At 43.7% G+C, this 18,822-nt stretch overlaps 1 protein-coding gene across 1 annotated transcript in view; it reads left to right on the top strand.

The window, feature by feature from the left end:
- grin2ba (glutamate receptor, ionotropic, N-methyl D-aspartate 2B, genome duplicate a) overlaps positions 1-18,822 on the top strand; it is a 95,728-nt gene that overhangs the window by 44,580 nt on the left and 32,326 nt on the right. The window contains exons 5-10 of the mRNA XM_077205502.1: positions 5,071-5,214; positions 7,917-8,187; positions 11,765-11,957; positions 13,371-13,485; positions 15,436-15,644; positions 16,256-16,427. Coding sequence (XP_077061617.1) covers positions 5,071-5,214; positions 7,917-8,187; positions 11,765-11,957; positions 13,371-13,485; positions 15,436-15,644; positions 16,256-16,427 — 1,104 coding nt within the window. The remainder of the gene's footprint in view (positions 1-5,070; positions 5,215-7,916; positions 8,188-11,764; positions 11,958-13,370; positions 13,486-15,435; positions 15,645-16,255; positions 16,428-18,822) is intronic.

Raw genomic sequence — 18,822 nt, 5'->3', positions numbered from 1 at the left:
GTTCCTGCTGGCTGCTGTTCATTAAAGATACAGAGAGAGAGAGAGACTCTGAATGAGGAACGAGTTGAGCTCGGTCAATTACCCAGAGTTCTGTGCCAAGATGCCTGCTGTCAGGATGCCACAATCTGTTACACACACACACACACACACACACACACACACACACACACACACACACACACACACACACACACACACACACACACACACACACACACACACACTCACACACACCGCAGTCATTGAGCAGAGGAAGTCATGTGACTAATAACTATCGAGTCAAGTCACCTTCATTTATATAGCTTTTTTTAACAATATAGATTGTTTCAAAGCAGCTTTACAGTGATAATAGTGATAATTTTTATTGATTCACTTCCGTTGCGGAGATCATTAGTTATTAACTTAGGGGACGCTAACACGACACCGTTCTAACAGAAAACCCTTAGCGCTCCGGCCACTCATTTACACAACAACAGTGTCTGGTGGCTCGAGAACCCTGAAATAGGTTCCAAAATTTAGAAAATATGTGTGCAGGCATGTAGTCTTTCTTTACAAATTGACCTCAACAAATTACTTGTTTGGCCTTAAAAAATGCACAATACAGAATTTAAGTTGCTTCCGCCTAGCCATGTGAACCGGAACTATTTTGACAACGTTTTATCAGTACAGAGGTAAAGGTGTGTGTGTGTGTGTGTGTGTGTGTGTGTCCAGGCGGAAGTCCTCCATAAGATCTAGATACGGCCTGGACCCAACGGACTGCGAAAGTCCAGAGTTTTGGTGCTAAATAGGAAAAGGATCTACCTCCAGCAGTCGATTTATATATTCTAGATATTATCAACTGGCCAGAGTTTTGAGATCGCAATAGACGTGAAGGACTATAATGCGTTAAGAGCTCGCTCAAGTACTGGGGAGCTAAACCATTTAGTGCTTTGTAAGTAATCAGCAATATTTTAAAATTTATACGATGTTTAATAGGGAGCCAATGCAGTGTTGACAGAACCGGGCTAATATGGTCGTACTTCCTGGTTCTGGTAAGAACTCTAGCGGCTGCGTTTTGAACTAGCTGTAGTTTGTTTATTAAGCGTGCAGGGCAACCACCCAGTAGAGCATTACAATAATCTAGCCTTGATGTCATGAACGCATGAACTAATTGTCCCGCATTTGTCAATGAGAGCATATGACGTATTTTAGAAATATTTTTAAGATGGAAAATGTGGTTTTACAGACACTAGACACGTGACTTTCAAATGAAAGATTGGTATCAAAGAGCACATACACACACACACACACACACACACACACACACACACACACACACACACACACACACACACACACACACACACACACACACACACACACACACACACACACAGACAGGTTCCTAACTGACGGCGAAGACTTAACAGAGCAGCCATCAAGTGTTAGACGGTATTCTAGGTTATTACTTGAGGACATTTTTTGTCCAATAATTAGAATCTCTGTTTTTTCAGAATTTAGTAGTAGGAAAATACTAGTTATCCAATTTTTTATATCAGCTATTCGTTCCGTTAATTTTGTGGATTGGTAAGTTTCGTCAGGGCGTGAAGAAATATAGAGCTGAGTATCATCAGCATAACAGTGAAAGCTAATTCCATGTTTCCTAATGATATCTCCTAAAGGTAGCATGTACAGAGTGAACAGCAGCGGTCCTAGTACTGAGCCTTGTGGTACGCCATACTGAACTTGTGATCGATAAGACATCTCTTCATTTACTGCTACAAACTGATAGCGGTCAGATAAATATGATTTAAACCATGCTAGTGCAATTCCACTAATGCCAAAATAGTTTTCTAGTCTATTTAAGAGAATGTTGTGGTCAATGGTGTCAAATGCAGCACTAAGATCAAGTAACACTAATAGAGAGATACAACCACGATCGGATGATAAAAGCAAATTATTTGTGACTCTAATGAGAGCAGTCTCAGTGCTATGGTGCGGTCTAAATCCTGACTGGAAATCCTCGCAGATACCATTTCTTTCAAGAAAGGAACACAGTTGTGAGGATACTGCCTTTTCTAGTATCTTTGACAGAAAAGGTAGATTTGAGATCGGCCTGTAATTGACTAATTCCGTAGGATCAAGTTGCGTTTTTTTAACAAGCGGTTTAATCATAGCCAGCTTAAAGGGTTTTGGTACGTATCCTAGAGACAAAGATGAATTAATGATGTTAAGAAGAGGATCTATGACTTCTGGAAGCATCTCTTTCAGTAGTTTAGTCGGTATAGGGTCTAACATACATGTTGTCGATTTAGATGAATTAACGAGTTTGCAAAATTCTTCCTCCTATGTGTCATCTAGAGTCCTACCGGCGTGACTCCGATCTTCAATCAGATGGGTTTTAAATCTGGTTTTAGATTTGAAACCCCTCACTCATCATTGCAAGTTGTATGTACATGTTGGATGGTCTGCTTTGTCTATCTGTAGACTAAAACACTGGCATGTTCTTATTTATAAAACTGTCCTGGGACTGCTTCCTTTTATCTTCAGACGTTTATCTGTAAAAATGTGTAGGTAGTTATAGCCTTCGGTCTCAGGATTTTTTCTTATTGTCGGTTCCAGTGGTGTGGACTGAACTGGGAAAAAGGCATTTAAATTTGCAGCTCCTTCTGCCTGGAATAATCTGCTAAAGAAGTTGAATCTCAGGGAGTTGGTTTCATTGGACATTTTTAAAGGTATTTTAAAAGACTGATGGAGTTTTGGTTCCTTCACTGTCGTCTTATTCCACCTTTGTCCCCTTTGGCTTTTGGCTTGCTTAGTTGGGGACATTAAATTTAATATTCAACAATATTATTGATCTGCCTGCATTTACACCATTATATGAGAACTGAACTGAGCTGGACAATGACATCATGGTTTACTCCAGAGCGGCTATATATATATATATATATATATATATATTAAGAACTAAATTAATAACTTCTAGTTTTGTTTTCTTCCAGTTGCGCTCCATTTTTCTGGCTGCTCTCTTAAGGGCCCGGGTGTGCTCATGTGTGTGTGTGTGTGTGTGTGTGTGTGTGTGTGTGTGTGTGTGTGTGTGTGTGTGTCAGGATTGTCAGAGAAGCACAGCTGCCAAAGCAGTGTGTAGCCACAGTGTGACAGCGGAAGAACCGTGTGTGTGTGTGTGTGTGTGTGTGTGTGTGTGTGTAAGAGAGAGATGAGTAGCTGTTACACACATCACTCTCTATCTAAAATGACTATCTATCACTATATCATAGAGCATGTTTACATACACACCAAAACGCTGATAACTCACAAATAACATTTCTGCACATTCTGCTCAGTTTGAGACGAGAACACGTTTATAACGTCTGAAGAACGTGTGTGTGTGTGTGTGTGTGTGTGTGTGTCTCCTCTCTCTCCACAGTGAAGTGTGTTTTCCTTACACACATTACTCTGGGAAAAGAGAACGCGTTCACATTAGTTATTACAATAGTTCCATTATTTATGTTAAATTATATTAAATATCTTAAAGGCTATAAGAAAAGACTTGTGTTTTCACTCAACTTTCACACTTTGTAAATATTACGATAAGAAGCTTTTAATTTTTTTGCATTCAAAAAATGTTAAGCAATAAGGTATCTTGACTATTATATATAATGCTATTCTAAATGAAAATATGTAATTATTTATAATCTTGGCTCTTAAAAGTATTTTAAAAGCTAAAATGTGAGGTAAAGAATTTCATAAAACCTTTTTTTTTGTAAAATCGACGCATGTTATTTGTTCTGTAAATTGTTGTTTTTTACATTCATTATATGGTTTAAGATGTTACCATAAACATATGGATATATAAAATTAATTTTATTTGTGCTGTGGCCATTTGCATAAACATAGCCATTATGATCTTAAGATCTAGTATGAGCCACGAACTGCCAGTCTCACTTTAGGCCAATCCACATTTTCATGTAACTAATGTTAAACAGTTATGAACGGTCTTAAATAAACCTGTAAGACTAGGTCTTACACAAGGTCTTTAATAAACATGATCCCGATGTCATGTGATCGCCTGCGGCCAATCACAGTCTCATATTGAATAAATACAGTTTCTTAATCTGGTTTAGTCACTAATAGCGTCTCTAATGGTCTCGTTAAAATGAGCCAAATATTTAATTAAAAGGAGAGTTAGAACCAGGTCAGCTCTAATTAAGATATAAGGACTAATTACATGTTCATGACTTTAATTAGAGGATCCACAATATGTGTGACATAACATTACAAAACACAAGAGAGCGAGAGAAATGTGAAGTCTTTATGAAGTTTTTACTCTAGTAATATCATGAAGAATATGAATTTTAAATGGATAAAAACAGAAGGATTGCGTTTGGAGATATTTTGAGTTTTTTTTTTAACCCTTTTCTTTCCCTTGGATCATTTTGACCCAGAATTTTTTTGGGGAATTTTTAAACATTTTTAAAAATTGAGTGTTCATCAGAGGGGTCCAAGACCCCAGGACTTCTGTTGCACTTGAACCATGAATACACACAAAAAAATTGAATGGATTCGAGGAGGTTTGTGGTTGAAATTTAAAAAAGTAACAGTTTTGACCCCCTTAGGAATGAATGAATGCGAGGAATGCTTCAGTACACTTAGAAAAACCTAAAAATTCTCAAAATTCAGATTAAATATGCGAAAACTTTACCAAAAAGTTATTTTATAATGAGTATCTGAATGCATGTGTGTCTGAAAGCACACTGAAGTAACCTGGCTTTAGGACCCAGCGGAACAGCTCATTTACTGCATATAGAGATATAAGGCCATCTAGTGGCTAGAGTTATGAAATATCATGTGATATCATTTATTTCCACAAGAGGTCGGCAAAGACTCCCGATGTAAGATATTTTGAGCTGATTTAAAGGGTTATGCATGAAATTGAGTCATTTTGAATTTATTTTGTGTGTGTGTGTCTCGACCTGTGTGAAACCACTATTTCTGCCAGTGTGTGTGTCCTCATGAATGCATTAACAGATCTTCTGTGTGTGTGTGTGTGTGTGTGTGTGTGTGTCTCTGTGTGTGTGTGTGTGTGTGCAGGACGACAGCTCCATGTTCTTCCAGTTCGGTCCCTCCATCGAGCAGCAGGCGTCTGTTATTCTCAACATCATGGAGGAGTACGACTGGTACATCTTCTCCATCGTCACCACATACTACCCCGGGTACCAGGACTTCGTTACCAAGGTAACACACACACACTTTAACAGTTTAACAGCAGTAGATGAAATACAGAAACTCATCCGGAGCTCAGATCAGATCAGCAATGTTCCTGTACCGTCTCCTCTGGAAATGAATGAGTCCTGGTGTGTTGTGTGTCAGAGATAAAGGATCGAGACTAATCCTAATCTTAACTCAGCTCAATTGAGTTCTGATCGGATCATGTCAGTCAAAAATAATACTGAATGTCAAGTGTCTTTTACAGTTTTCCTCAGTCGCTTTGGCACATTTGAAACTCAGTTGTCAGAGCTGTTTGCATGAACGTCAGGACTGTCCGGATCACCCTGAATATCCACCAGAGCGCACTGTGTCATTTCATCAAGGACTACATTACCCATAACCCATTGTTCTCATCATGCATGATTATCTACAGCTGTTTCTCGTTAGCTTGTTTAGCCAACCGATGTGAACCGTTCCCTCAGGTGTTCATGCTGAAGTGTTGTGTAGTGGTGGACAGATCGAGGCTTCGTATCGAAGCACTCCCACAGCCGTCTCCACGGTGACCCCTAGTGCTCAGAACAGTGTCACTGCAACCACACCCAGGCCAAACATGCAGAAACACACCTTTTACAAGTCTATCACCAGCCGTGAACCACTGACATTTCGAAGTGTTTTGAAACGTTTGGAAGCAGTTATGCCGTAATGAAGCTTCGTTTACTGAACTCACGTGACTCTGTCGGTTTGATACGCACTCTGAACCACTGATTCAGAACATAAGATTCGTAAAGGGTTCGAAGCTTCATGAAGCAGTGTGTGGAACGCATCACTGCCTAAACCTTCGACAAGAACTCTATTCTATGTCTGCAAAATGTAGTTACTCACCCAAAACATGTAATTCAATCATTGTGTCAGTAAATTGGCCAGTGGCACCACAATAACAAGTGTTTTTGTCATCGTGTGAGTCACATTGATCAAAATGGTTCGATGTTTTTTCACCATGGAAATATTTGTTATGTGCAAATTTCATGTGTTTTCTACTTTTTGTTGACTGTCTTTTTTCTACAGTACACAAGCATGTCAGTTTTTAGCTGTAATTTACTAGTAAATGTAAATACTGTAGTACACAAAAAGACATCTGCTCACACTTTATTAGGTGTCCATATCTACAGTACTACTTACATAAATAAGTGCAGTGTATTGATTGTGTTCATATTGTATTGTACAACACTTGTGCTGCTGTTGATGTGGGATACGGGTAAGGTTAGGGACAGGTTTAGTGGGATAGTTGAACGGATGGTTTATGGAAGGGTCAACAGTCTAATTCTATATTTAATCACAGCTGTAATTACATGCAGGTATTTTATAAACAAAGGTTTAATGTAAAAAATTTATGAATCATTGTATCTGTAATGAGTCATTAAAATGTTAGTACATTTAGTTAAAGACGCCTATTTTTGTAGAAATGTGTTACATGTTAACTGAAAATTCACAGTTGCTTGTTCACTTTTTCATATTCTGTTATGTTTTCCCATAACACCACACATTCTTACATACAGTATCTTCCTATTGCTCTTCCACCACAAGCAACTGTGCATTTTCATGAATTACATATAACGCATTTCTACAGAAATAACCTGTGTTGCTGTTTAGTGTTGTGACTTTCCTGCATGTTCAGAAATATTAGTGATTGTGCTGGACAAACTCCAAACTTTATTGGGTAACACAATAAGGTTAATAATAGTTAACATTAGTTACTGTATTAACTAACATGAACTAACAATGAGCAATACATCTGTTACAGTATTTATTACTCAGTGTAAATTTTAGTTAATAAAATCCAGCTTTTCATTGTATGTTCATGTTAGTTCACAGTGCATTTGGTTGATTGGTAAGATTGTGATTTATTTTTCTTTACAACGGCAGGCCATTTGCCAATTTACCAGACATTACACATTCCTGTCACAGGAATGCATGTCTGACAGATTTTGATCACTGAATGGATAATTTTGCCTGTGAAGACTCACACGGTGAAATATTGTTTAGTATAAGTTGTGAAGAGTTCATCCACTCATCAGTTTTGACCCCCAAGCCATGTGCGTTTAGTCATTAGACATAGACAAGCAGTAAGGTACTGGAGGCTGTGCTGTGCTGTAGTCAGTAGAGAAGACTTTTATATTGAAAGGACTGAAACTTGTGAACAAGGAGAAGCAAGACTCAACTGATAAATGACTAGCGTGTCACGGAAAAACCCCTTAAAACTTTTAAGGACAAGATATCGTAGCGGACAAGCGTATTTTTATTACGAATATAGTCTGACTTGAAGGAAGATGTCATATCTACTGTAAATCCAGGTACACTCACTTACTCGATCTCTCACAATACTCTACTATATAAGCTTATTAATGAGAACATATGTTGATGTTGCTAAGAGTGGTTGCTAGTGGTGTTGTGTAGTGAAACATAGAACCGTTGCTATTGACCAATCAGAATCAAGGACTGGAACTTACCGTTTTCTCTTTTGCACATGCAAAACACATGCAATTTTCTTAAATCAATAATGAAATTCAAATCTAATGTGAACAAGAAATGAACTGTTCAGAGACCTCACTCAAGAAGGGGGCCTAAGAGAAAAACTATAAACCCCAACTAACTAGTTCAGCTAGAGTAATGCTCAGTAATGCTCAGCTGATTGTCTCGACGGGCTTTACTCATGTTGTGTGATCCGCCAGATCCGCAGCACGATCGAGAACAGTTTCGTGGGCTGGGAGCTGGAGGAGGTGCTCCTGCTCGACATGTCTGTGGACGACGGAGACGCTAAGATCCAGAACCAGCTGAAGAAGCTGCAGAGCCCCGTGATCCTGCTCTACTCCACTAAAGAGGAGGCCAACGTGATCTTCGAGGTGGCTCATTCTGTGGGCCTGACGGGCTATGGCTACACCTGGATCGTGCCGTCTCTGGTGGCGGGAGACGCAGACCACATCCCGCCGGAGTTTCCCACAGGTGTGTGTGTGTCTCTGAGGTGTGTGTGGACGGGTCTGTGAGCCCAGGGCTGAGGTGTGTTTGGATGGGTCTCTGAGTTCAGGTGTGTGTGTGTGTGTGTGTGGACATGGACGTAACTCTTGAGTTCAGGGGTGTGTGTGTGTGTGTGTATGGACATGGACGGAACACTGAGCTCAGGTTTGTGTGTGTGTGTGTGGACGGGAGTCTGAGCTCAGGTGTGTGTGTGTGGACGGAACTCTGAGCTCAGGTGTGTGTGTGTGGACAGGACTCTGAGCTCAGGGCTGAGGTGTGTGTAAACTCGTCCACACACACACACACACACACACACACACACACACACACACACACACACACACACACACACACCTCAGCCCTGATCTCAGAGACCCATCCACACACACCTCAGATAATTTCGATTGTAATCTGTGTCTATGCAAGTTACGCGACCTGCACGAACGCGTTGGATTCGCCGTGTTTGGATGTCGATGTAGGTTCGCAAAGCCAAGAGCATCAATAGTAACGCAACGACCGCCATTGTTGATGGGAGGCTTGTTGGAGATGCATCGGAGCGGCACGGCCCGATTGGAGCTGCGGGATTGTGTGGAGAGCATACGACTCCTTGTGCTTTTGGATCGCTTTCGCAGTGATTTGATGTCATGCGCCGATCGGTCTGCAAGAAGCCGAACCATCTCGAACAAGCCTGTTGTGTTTGTGTTTGGCGCTGCCGTGCTAGCGTTGCTGGGCAAGGTGAGATATATACAGTGACGTAAGACCTGGCTTTGTGGTGGCTCTCTAGTCTGTGGAAAGGCTAACCGGTTCTTAGAAAACTCGTCAGTCGAACCAACTCCGAACTGGCAACAGCTCTGGCTCTGAACCAGCACCCGGTTCATGCTGGTGGAAAAGGCGTATGAGATCAGGGCTGAGGTGTGTGTGTCTCAGAGCTGTGTGTGTGTGTGTGTGTGTGTGTGAGTGTGTGTGTGTGTGTGTGTGTGTGTGTGTGTGTGTGTGTGTGGACGGGTCTCTGAGATCAGGGCTGAGGTGTGTGTGTGTGGACGGGTCTCTGAGATCAAGGCTGAGGTGTGTGTGTGTGTGTGGCTGAGGTGAGTGGACGGGTCTCTGAGATCAAGGCTGAGGTGTGTGTGTGTGGACGGGTCTCTGAGATTAGGGCTGAGGTGTGTGTGGATGGGTCTCTGAGATCAGGGCTGAGGTGTGTGTTGACGTGTCTCTGAGTTCAGGGCTGAGGTGTGTGTGTGTGTGTGTGTGTGTGGACGGGTCTCTGAGATCAGGGCTGAGGTGTGTGTGTGTGGACGGGTCTCTGAGATCAGGGCTGAGGTGTGTGTGTGTGTGTGTGGACGGGTCTCTGAGATCAGGGCTGAGGTGTGTGGACGGGTCTCTGAGATCAAGGCTGAGGTGTGTGTGTGTGGACGGGTCTCTGAGATTAGGGCTGAGGTGTGTGTGGACGGGTTTCTGAGATCAGGGCTGAGGTGTGTGTTGACGGGTCTCTGAGTTCAGGGCTGAGGTGTGTGTGTGTGTGTGTGTGGACGGGTCTCTGAGATCAGGGCTGAGGTGTGTGTGTGGACGGGTCTCTGAGTTCAGGGCTGAGGTGTGTGTGTGTGTGTGTGTGTGTGGATGGGTCTCTGAGATCAGGGCTGAGGTGTGTGTGTGTGGACGGGTCTCTGAGATTAGGGCTGAGGTGTGTGTGGACGGGTTTCTGAGATCAGGGCTGAGGTGTGTGTGTGGACGGGTCTCTGAGATCAGGGCTGAGGTGTGTGTGTGGACGGGTTTCTGAGATCAGGGCTGAGGTGTGTGTTGACGGGTCTCTGAGCTCAGGGCTGAGGTGTGTGTGTTGACGGGTCTCTGAGATCAGGGCTGAGGTGTGTGTGTGGACGGGTTTCTAAGATCAGGGCTGAGGTGTGTGTTAACGGGTCTCTGAGCTCAGGGCTGAGGTGTGTGTGTTGACGGGTCTCTGAGATCAGGGCTGAGGTGTGTGTGGACGGGTCTCTGAGCTCAGGGCTGAGGTGTGTGTGTTGACGGGTCTCTGAGATCAGGGCTGAGGTGTGTGTGGACGGGTCTCTGAGATCAGGGCTGAGGTGTGTGTGTTGACGGGTCTCTGAGATCTGGGCTGAGGTGTGTGTGGACTGGTCTCTGAGATCAGGGCTGAGGTGTGTGTTGACGGTCTCTGAGATTATTAGGGCTGAGGTGTGTGTGGACGGGTCTCTGAGATCAGGGCTGAGGTGTGTGTGTGGATGGGTCTCTGAGATCAGGGCTGAGGTGTGTGTGTGGACGGGTCTCTGAGATCAAGGCTGAGGTGTGTGTTGACGGGTCTCTGAGATCAGGGCTGAGATGTGTGTGTGGACGGGTCTGTGAGATCAGGGCTGAGGTGTGTGTGTGGAGGGGTCTCTGAGATCAAGGCTGAGGTGTGTGTGTTGACGGGTCTCTGAGATCAGGGCTGAGGTGTGTGTGGACGTGTCTCTGAGCTCAGGGCTGAGATGTGTGTGGACGGGTCTTTGAGATCAAGGCTGAGTTGTGTGTGTTGACGGGTCTCTGAGATTAGGGCTGAGGTGTAGGGCTGTCAACGAATATTCTAAATTCGAATATATATTCGAATAGTTTTAAAAAACAGAAATTCGAAGGTGAAAATTAATATTCGAATGTGGGGGGAAAAAACGCGGTAGCGGAGGCGTGCGCGCGCTACCTGAAGGATCAGGAACAGGTCACGGGAGTCGCACTGGCACAGCGTCACTGCTGAAAGTTGATTTACATGGAAGATGGCAGAAAGTGCAGAGCCCAACTCGACCGCAGCAGAGAAATTGATTTTAACCCCCCAAAATCTAAAAAGCCATGTCTGGAAGTACTTTGGATTTTGGTCGGTGGATGGTAAAATTGTGGAGCCGCGAGATAAAGTTGTATGCAAGCTATGTAAGTTTTTTTTTTCTTCCTTTTTTTAATACAAGCACCAAATAATGTAAGTAGCCTTTTTCATTTGTAATAGCACTTTATTTTTTATGAACCTCAGGGTGTGGACGGGTCTTTGAGATCAAGGCTGAGTTGTGTGTGTTGACGGGTCTCTGAGCTCAGGGCTGAGGTGTGTGTGGACGGGTCTCTGAGATCAGGGCTGAGGTGTGTGTGTGTGTGGATGGGTCTCTGAGATCAGGGCTGAGGTGTGTGTGGACGGGTCTCTGAGATCAAGGCTGAAGTGTGTGTGTGTGGACGGGTCTCTGAGATCAGGGCTGAGGTGTGTGTGTGGATGGGTCTCTGAGATCAGGGCTGAGGTGTGTGTGGATGGGTCTCTGAGATCAAGGCTGAAGTGTGTGTGTGTGGACGGGTCTCTGAGATCAGGGCTGAGGTGTGTGTGTGGATGGGTCTCTGAGATCAGGGCTGAGGTGTGTGTGGATGGGTCTCTGAGATCAGGGCTGAGGTGTGTGTGTTGACGGGTCTCTGAGATTAGGGCTGAGGTGTGTGTGGATGGGTCCTTGAGATCAGGGCTGAGGTGTGTGTGTGGACGGGTCTCTGAGCTCAGGGCTGAGGTGTGTGTGGACGGGTCTCTGAGCTCAGTTGTGTGCGTATGTCTCCTCAGGCATGATCTCGGTCTCCTATGACGAGTGGGATTATGGTCTGGAGGCGCGTGTGAGGGACGGTGTGGCTGTGATCTCCTCCGCCACCACCACCATGATGATGGACCGAGGGCCACACACACTCCTGAAGCCCGAGTGCCACGGGGCCCCCGACAAGAAGAGCCCGATCACAGGCAACAACAACGAGGTGCTCAGGTGAGACTGCATTCTTAACATGACCCTTCTTTTAACCTCAACATCTTATACTTTGTGGGGACAAAACTGTGTCAGCTTATAAATATACAGAATGAATTTTTTAATATATATTTTAGAATGCAGAAAGTTTTGTGGGATGGGTAGGTTTAGGGGTCGGGTTAGTATGTGTGTGTGTGTGTGTGTGTGTGTGTGTGTGTGTGTGTGTGTGTGTGTGTGTGTGTGTGTGTGTGTGTGTGTGTGTGTGTGTGTGTGTGTGTGTGTGTGTGTGTGTCTTTGTGATGTGTAGGTTTAGGGGTCGGGTTAGTGTGTATGTGTGTGTGTGTGTGTGTGTGATGGGTATGTTTAGTGGTCGGGTGTGTGTGTGTGTGTATGTGTGTTTGTGTGTGTGTGTGTGTGTGTGTGTGTGTGTGTGTGTGTATGTGTGTGTGTGTGTGTGTGTGTGTGTGTGTGTGTGTGTGTGTGTGTGTGTGTGTGTGTGTGTGTGTGTGTGTGTGTGTGTGTGTGTGTGTGTGTGTGTGTGTGTGCGTTTGTGATGGGTATGTTTTGTGGTCGAGTGTGTGTGTGTCTGTGTGTGTGTGTGTGATGGGTATGTTTAGTGTTCGGGTTTATCAGTCCTGATAAATGTGTGTGTGTGTGTGTGGTTTCTCTCAGAGCTGCTGCTTTATGCACAGGTCTCTCTCTTTCTCTCTCTCTCTCTCTCTCTCTCTCTCTCTCTCTCTCTCTCTCTCATGATGATGTTTCCATAGTAACACTGGGAGGAGTTTGGAAGCTGCAATGGTTGTGGTTGCCATAACTGCACAATACATATGTCACACTTCCCCCTCAACACTGAGACCATAACACATCAATAAATACTGAAGATAGATAGAGAGATAGATAGATAGATAGATAGACAGACAGACAGATAGATAGATAGATAGATAGATAGATAGATAGATAGATAGATAGATAGATAGACAGACAGACAGACAGATAGATAGATAGATAGATAGATAGATAGATAGATAGATAGATAGATAGATAGATAGATAGATAGATAGATAGATAGATAGATAGATAGATAGATAGATACATAGATAGATAGATAGATAGATAGATGGACAGATATATATATATATATATATATAGATAGATAGATAGATAGATAGATAGATAGATAGATAGATGGACAGATAGATAGATAGATAGATAGATAGATAGATAGATAGATAGATAGATAGATAGATAGATAGATAGATAGATAGATAGATAGATAGATGGACAGACAAACAGACAGACAGACAGACTGACTGATAGACAGACAGTCAATGGATGTTGAGTAATACAGGTGACGTGCTGGCTTGTGTGTGTGTGTGTGTGTGTGTGTGTCTGTGTGTGTGTGTGTGTGTGTGTGTGTGTGTGTGTGTTTGACAGGTATCTTATGAATGTGACGTTCGAGGGCCGTAATCTCTCCTTCAGTGAGGACGGGTATCAGATGCACCCCAAACTGGTGATCATCCTGCTGGACAAGGACAGACAGTGGGACAGAGTAAGAGTCATGAGTCTGTGTTCATGAGTCTGTGTTCGTGAGTCTGTGTTCATGAGTCTGTGTACATGAGTCTGTGCTCATGATTCTGTGTTCATGAGTCTGTGTTCGTGAGTCTGTGTTCGTGAGTCTGTGTTCATGAGCCTGTGTTCATGAGTCTGTGTTCATGAGTCTGTGTTCATGAGTCTGTGTTCGTGAGTCTGTGTTCATGAGTCTGTGTTCATGAGCCTGTGTTCGTGAGTCTGTGTTCATGAGTCTGTGTTCACGAGTCTGTGTTCGTGAGTCTGTGTTCGTGAGTCTGTGTTCGTGAGTCTGTGTTCTTGAGTCTGTGTTCGTGAGTCTGTGTTCGTGAGTCTGTGTTCTTGAGTCTGTGTTCATGAGTCTGTGTTCGTGAGTCTGTGTTCATGAGTCTGTGTTCTTGAGTATGTGTTCATGAGTCTGTGTTCATGAGTCTGTGTTCATGAGTCTGTGTTCATGAGTCTGTGTTCATGAGTCTGTGTTCATGAGCTTATGTTCGTGAGTCAGTGTTCATGAGCCTGTGTTTGTGAGACTGTGTTTGTGTCGTGAGCCTGTGTTCATTAGTCTGTGTTCATTAGTCTGTGTTCATGAGTTTGAGTTCATGAGTCTCTGTTCGTGAGTCTGTTTTCGTGAGCCTGTGTTCATGAGTCTGTGTTCATGAGTCTGTGTTCATGAGCCTGTGTTCGTGAGCCTGTGTTCATGAGTCTGTGTTCATGAGTGTGTGTTCATGAGCCTGTGTTCGTGAGTCTGTGTTCATGAGTGTGTGTTCATGAGTCTGTGTTCGTGAGTCTGTGTTCATGAGCCTGTGTACGAGAGTCTGTGTTCATGAGTCTGTGTTCATGAGCCTGTGTTCATGAGTCTGTGTACATGAGTCTGTGTTTGTGAGTCTGTGAATCAAATACTAAAGAGAATGACATCGAACCATCACAGGAAAAACATCATTTAACTGATGTCCCCGTCTGTGTGTGTGTGTGTGTGTGTGTGTGTGTGTGTGAGTCTCTGTTCGTGAGTCTGTTTTCGTGAGCCTGTGTTCATGAGTCTGTGTACATGAGTCTGTGTTCGTGAGTCTGTGTTCGTGAGTCTGTGTTCATGAGTCTGTGTTCATGAGCCTGTGTTCGTGAGTCTGTGTTCAAGAGTCTGTGTTCATGTGTTCGTGAGTCTGTGTTCTTGAGTCTGTGTTCATGAGCTTATGTTCGTGAGTCAGTGTTCATGAGCCTGTGTTTGTGAGACTGTGTTTGTGTCGTGAGCCTGTGTTCATTAGTCTGTGTTCATGAGTCTGTGTTCGTGAGTCTGTGTTCATGAGTCTGTGTTCATGAGCCTGTGTTCGTGAGTCTGTGTTCATGAGTCTGTGTTCATGAGTCTGTGTTCATGAGTCTGTGTTCGTGAGTCTGTGTTCATGAGTCTGTGTTCATGAGTCTGTGTTCATGAGTCTGTGTTCGTGAGTCTGTGTTCATGAGTCTGTGTTCATGAGCCTGTGTTCGTGAGTCTGTGTTCATGAGTCTGTGTTCATGTGTTCGTGAGTCTGTGTTCTTGAGTCTGTGTTCATGAGCTTATGTTCGTGAGTCAGTGTTCATGAGCCTGTGTTTGTGAGACTGTGTTTGTGTCGTGAGCCTGTGTTCATGAGTCTGTGTTCATGAGTCTGTGTTCATGACTCTGTGTTCATGAGCCTGTGTTCGTGAGCCTGTGTTCATGAGTCTGTGTTCATGAGTGTGTGTTCATGAGTCTGTGTTCATGAGTCTGTGTTCATGAGTCTGTGTTCATGAGTCTGTGTTTGTGAGTCTGTGAATCAAATACTAAAGAGAATGACATCGAACCATCACAGGAAAAAAACAGGGAAAAAAAATCCTTTAACTGATGTCCCGTCTGTCTGTGTGTGTGTGTGTGTGTGTGTGTGTGTGTGTGTGTGTGTGTGTGTGTGTGTGTGTGCGTGTGCAGGTGGGTAAGTGGGAGAACGGCTCTCTGAGCATGAAGTATCACGTGTGGCCACGCTTCGAGCTGTACTCCGGGTCAGAGAACCGCGAGGATGATCATCTGTCCATCGTGACGCTGGAGGAGGCACCGTTCGTGATCGTGGAGGACGTGGATCCGCTGAGCGGGACTTGCATGAGGAACACGGTGCCCTGCCGAAAGCAGCTCAAAACACTGTAAACACACACTCTTCTGACCCAGTTCCTCCCAGTGAGGTTTCAGTGATGCCATCTCAAACATTTTAAAGCCCCTTTGTCATGGGCTTCTCGAGACCAGCTAGAAACAGACAAAAAAATTGGAGTATATTTATAAGAGTGTTCGTTAATATAACTGAAGGATGTTTATGGTTAATGCAGAAACCTGTCAAATCACTAACCTTTATCTTTCCATTTCTGTCTCTGTCATCTGTCTCTCTATCTATCTGTCTCTCTATCTGTCTGCCTATCTATCTATCTATCTATCTATCTATCTATCTATCTATCTATCTATCTATCTATCTATCTGTCTCTCTATCTATCTATCTATCTATCTATCTATCTATCTATCTATCTATCTATCTATCTATCTATCTATCTATCTATCTATCTATCTATCTATCTATCTATCTATCTATCTGTCTATCTGTCCATCTATCTATCTATCTATCTATGTATCTATCTATCTATCTATCTATCTATCTATCTATCTATCTATCTATCTATCTATCTATCTATCTTCTATCTGTGTGTGTGTGTGTGTGTGTGTGTGTCTGTCTGTCTGTCTGTCTGTCTGTCCATCTATCCATCAGTAATAAGACGAGTGAACCTGCGGTCTACATCAAGCGCTGCTGTAAAGGTTTCTGTATCGACATCCTGAAGAAGATCGCGAAGTCTGTGAAGTTCTCGTACGATCTTTATCTGGTGACCAACGGCAAACATGGCAAGAAGATCAACGGCACGTGGAACGGGATGGTGGGAGAGGTACGAGTTTCAGATCAATAATACATGAAGTAAAGAGTCGTCATCTGTGTGTGTGTGTGTGTGTGTGTGTGTGTGTGTGTGTGTGTGTGTGTGTGTGTGTGTGTGTGTGTGTGTGTGTGTGTGTGTGTGTGTGTGTGTGTGTGTGTGTGTGTGTGTGTGGGTGTGTGTGTGTTTGTGTGTGACTATCTAAATGGGGACACTACAAACTCAAAGACTTTGATTGTTTTTATAGATAGCTAATTATAAAAAGTAAGTAACCCAAACACACACACTCTCTCTTTCGTGCCCCAGTTTAGTCATATGCAGTGAAGTTCAGGTATTTAGAGCTAATATTACCAAGACAGACAGAAAGAGAGAGAGACAGTGTGATAACCCACTTACGCTGTGTTGTTGATCTAGAAACTCTCGTTTCATCTCTCTGCTTCATGTCTTCATATCTCTCCTCATGTGAACATAGTGCAGCAGTGAATGCTGGGAATGAAGTTAAGCTAACTCTCGAAGTGTGTGCGTGCAGAAGTGTGTTTAGCTGATGTTTTAATAGTGTTCACTAGGAGTGCTCTGATTGATCAGTCACCGATGCATATAGACACTCACTGCTCTTGAATGACGAACTATTGAAATCTTAATTCTAAGGATCAATCTGTATTTAATTCATTCAGGTAAGGCCATCCAGTATTATTTTACTTTTGATTTCTTATTAAATTTTTTAAATATTTCTTACCTCGATACTACTGTTAGACCTACCTGAAAAAACTTAAAGCACTGTTTATTTTATTTGTATCTTTATTCTATTTTATTTATTTGTGCTACCACTTGTAATTTGTTTATCTGTTCTTATATTATTACTGAGTGTTTTTTTTGTGTGAATTCTTTAAAGTTTGAAATCAAACTTGTGCTGTGTGTGTAAGATACTGTGCAACAGTTTCCCTATTGTAAAAACAAAAATGCATTTAAATATGCGAATGAGGCATTATGTAATTAAATATGACATCACATTGCACAGACCCCGCCCACGACTGCTGACGGACTCCACCCTATTAGCATAAACCCCGCCCATGACTGCTGATTGACTCCGCCCTATTAGCAGAGACCCCGCCCACAACTGCTGACGGACTCCACCCTATTAGCATAAACCCCGCCAACGACTGCTGATGGATTCAGGCCTATTACCATAAACCCCGCCCATGACTGCTGATTGACTCCGCCCTATTAGCATAGACCCCGCCCACAACTGCTGACGGACTCCACCCTATTAGCATAAACCCCGCCCACGACTGCTGATGGATTCAGCCCTATTACCATAAACCCCGCCCACGACTGCTGATGGACTCCGCCCTATTAGCATAGACCCCGCCCACGACTGTGGGCGGACTCCGCCCTATTAGCATAAACCCCGCCCACGACTATTGATTGACTCTGCCCTATTAGCATAGACCCTGCCCATGACTATTGATTGACTCTGCCCTATTAGCAAAAACCCCGCCCACAACTGCTGATGGACTCCACCCTATTAGCATATACCCCGCCCACGACTGCGGATGGACTCCGCCCTATTAGTATAAACCCCGCCCATGACTATTGATTGACTCCGCCCTATTAGCATAGACCCCGCCCACGACTGCTGACGGACTCTGCCCTATTAGCATAGACCCTCTTCCATGTCTGCGGACGGACTCCGCCCTATTAGAATAGTCCCTGCCCATGACTGCTGATGGACTCCACCCTATTAGCATAGACCCGGCCAACAATTGCTGACAGACTCTACCCTATTAGCATAGACCCCGCCCATGACTGCTGACGGACTCTGCCCTATTAGCATAAAACCCGCCCATGACTGCTGACGGACTCTACCCTATTAGCATAAACCCCGCCCATGACTGCTGATGGACTCCACCCTATTAGCATAGACCCTCTTCCATGACTGCCGACGGACTTCGCCCTATTAGCATAGACCCCGCCCACAATTGCTGACAGACTCTGCCCTTGATGATAAGACCGAGGTCATTGTCTTTAGCCCGAGTGAAAGGTCCCAGTACATAAGCCCAGACTTGGGGAGTTTATCTCCCTTTAAATCTACAGGAGTGCGGAACCTAGGTGTTCTTGTTGACCAGTCTTTAAAATTTGACAAACACATATCATCTGTTATCAGCTCCGGTTTCTACCAACTTCGCTTATTATCTAAAATCAAAGGCTTTCTTACTCCGATAACTTTGGAAATGGCGGTTCATGCCTTCATCACGTGTCGGCTAGACTATTGCAACTCACTTTATTGTGGGATATCAGTTTCTCAAATTGCCCGTCTTCAGTTGGTCCAAAATGCAGCGGCCAGACTTATCCTTAACTGTCGCAAATACGACCATATCTCTCCGATTCTTAAATCGTTACACTGGCTGCC

This window comes from Siphateles boraxobius, unplaced genomic scaffold (assembly GCF_051911475.1).
Source record: "Siphateles boraxobius isolate OS27281-9 unplaced genomic scaffold, OSU_SipBor_1 54, whole genome shotgun sequence".
NCBI lineage: Eukaryota > Metazoa > Chordata > Actinopteri > Cypriniformes > Leuciscidae > Siphateles > Siphateles boraxobius.
Note: the sequence above shows the minus strand (reverse complement) of the source record. Positions and strands in the feature narration are given on the sequence as shown.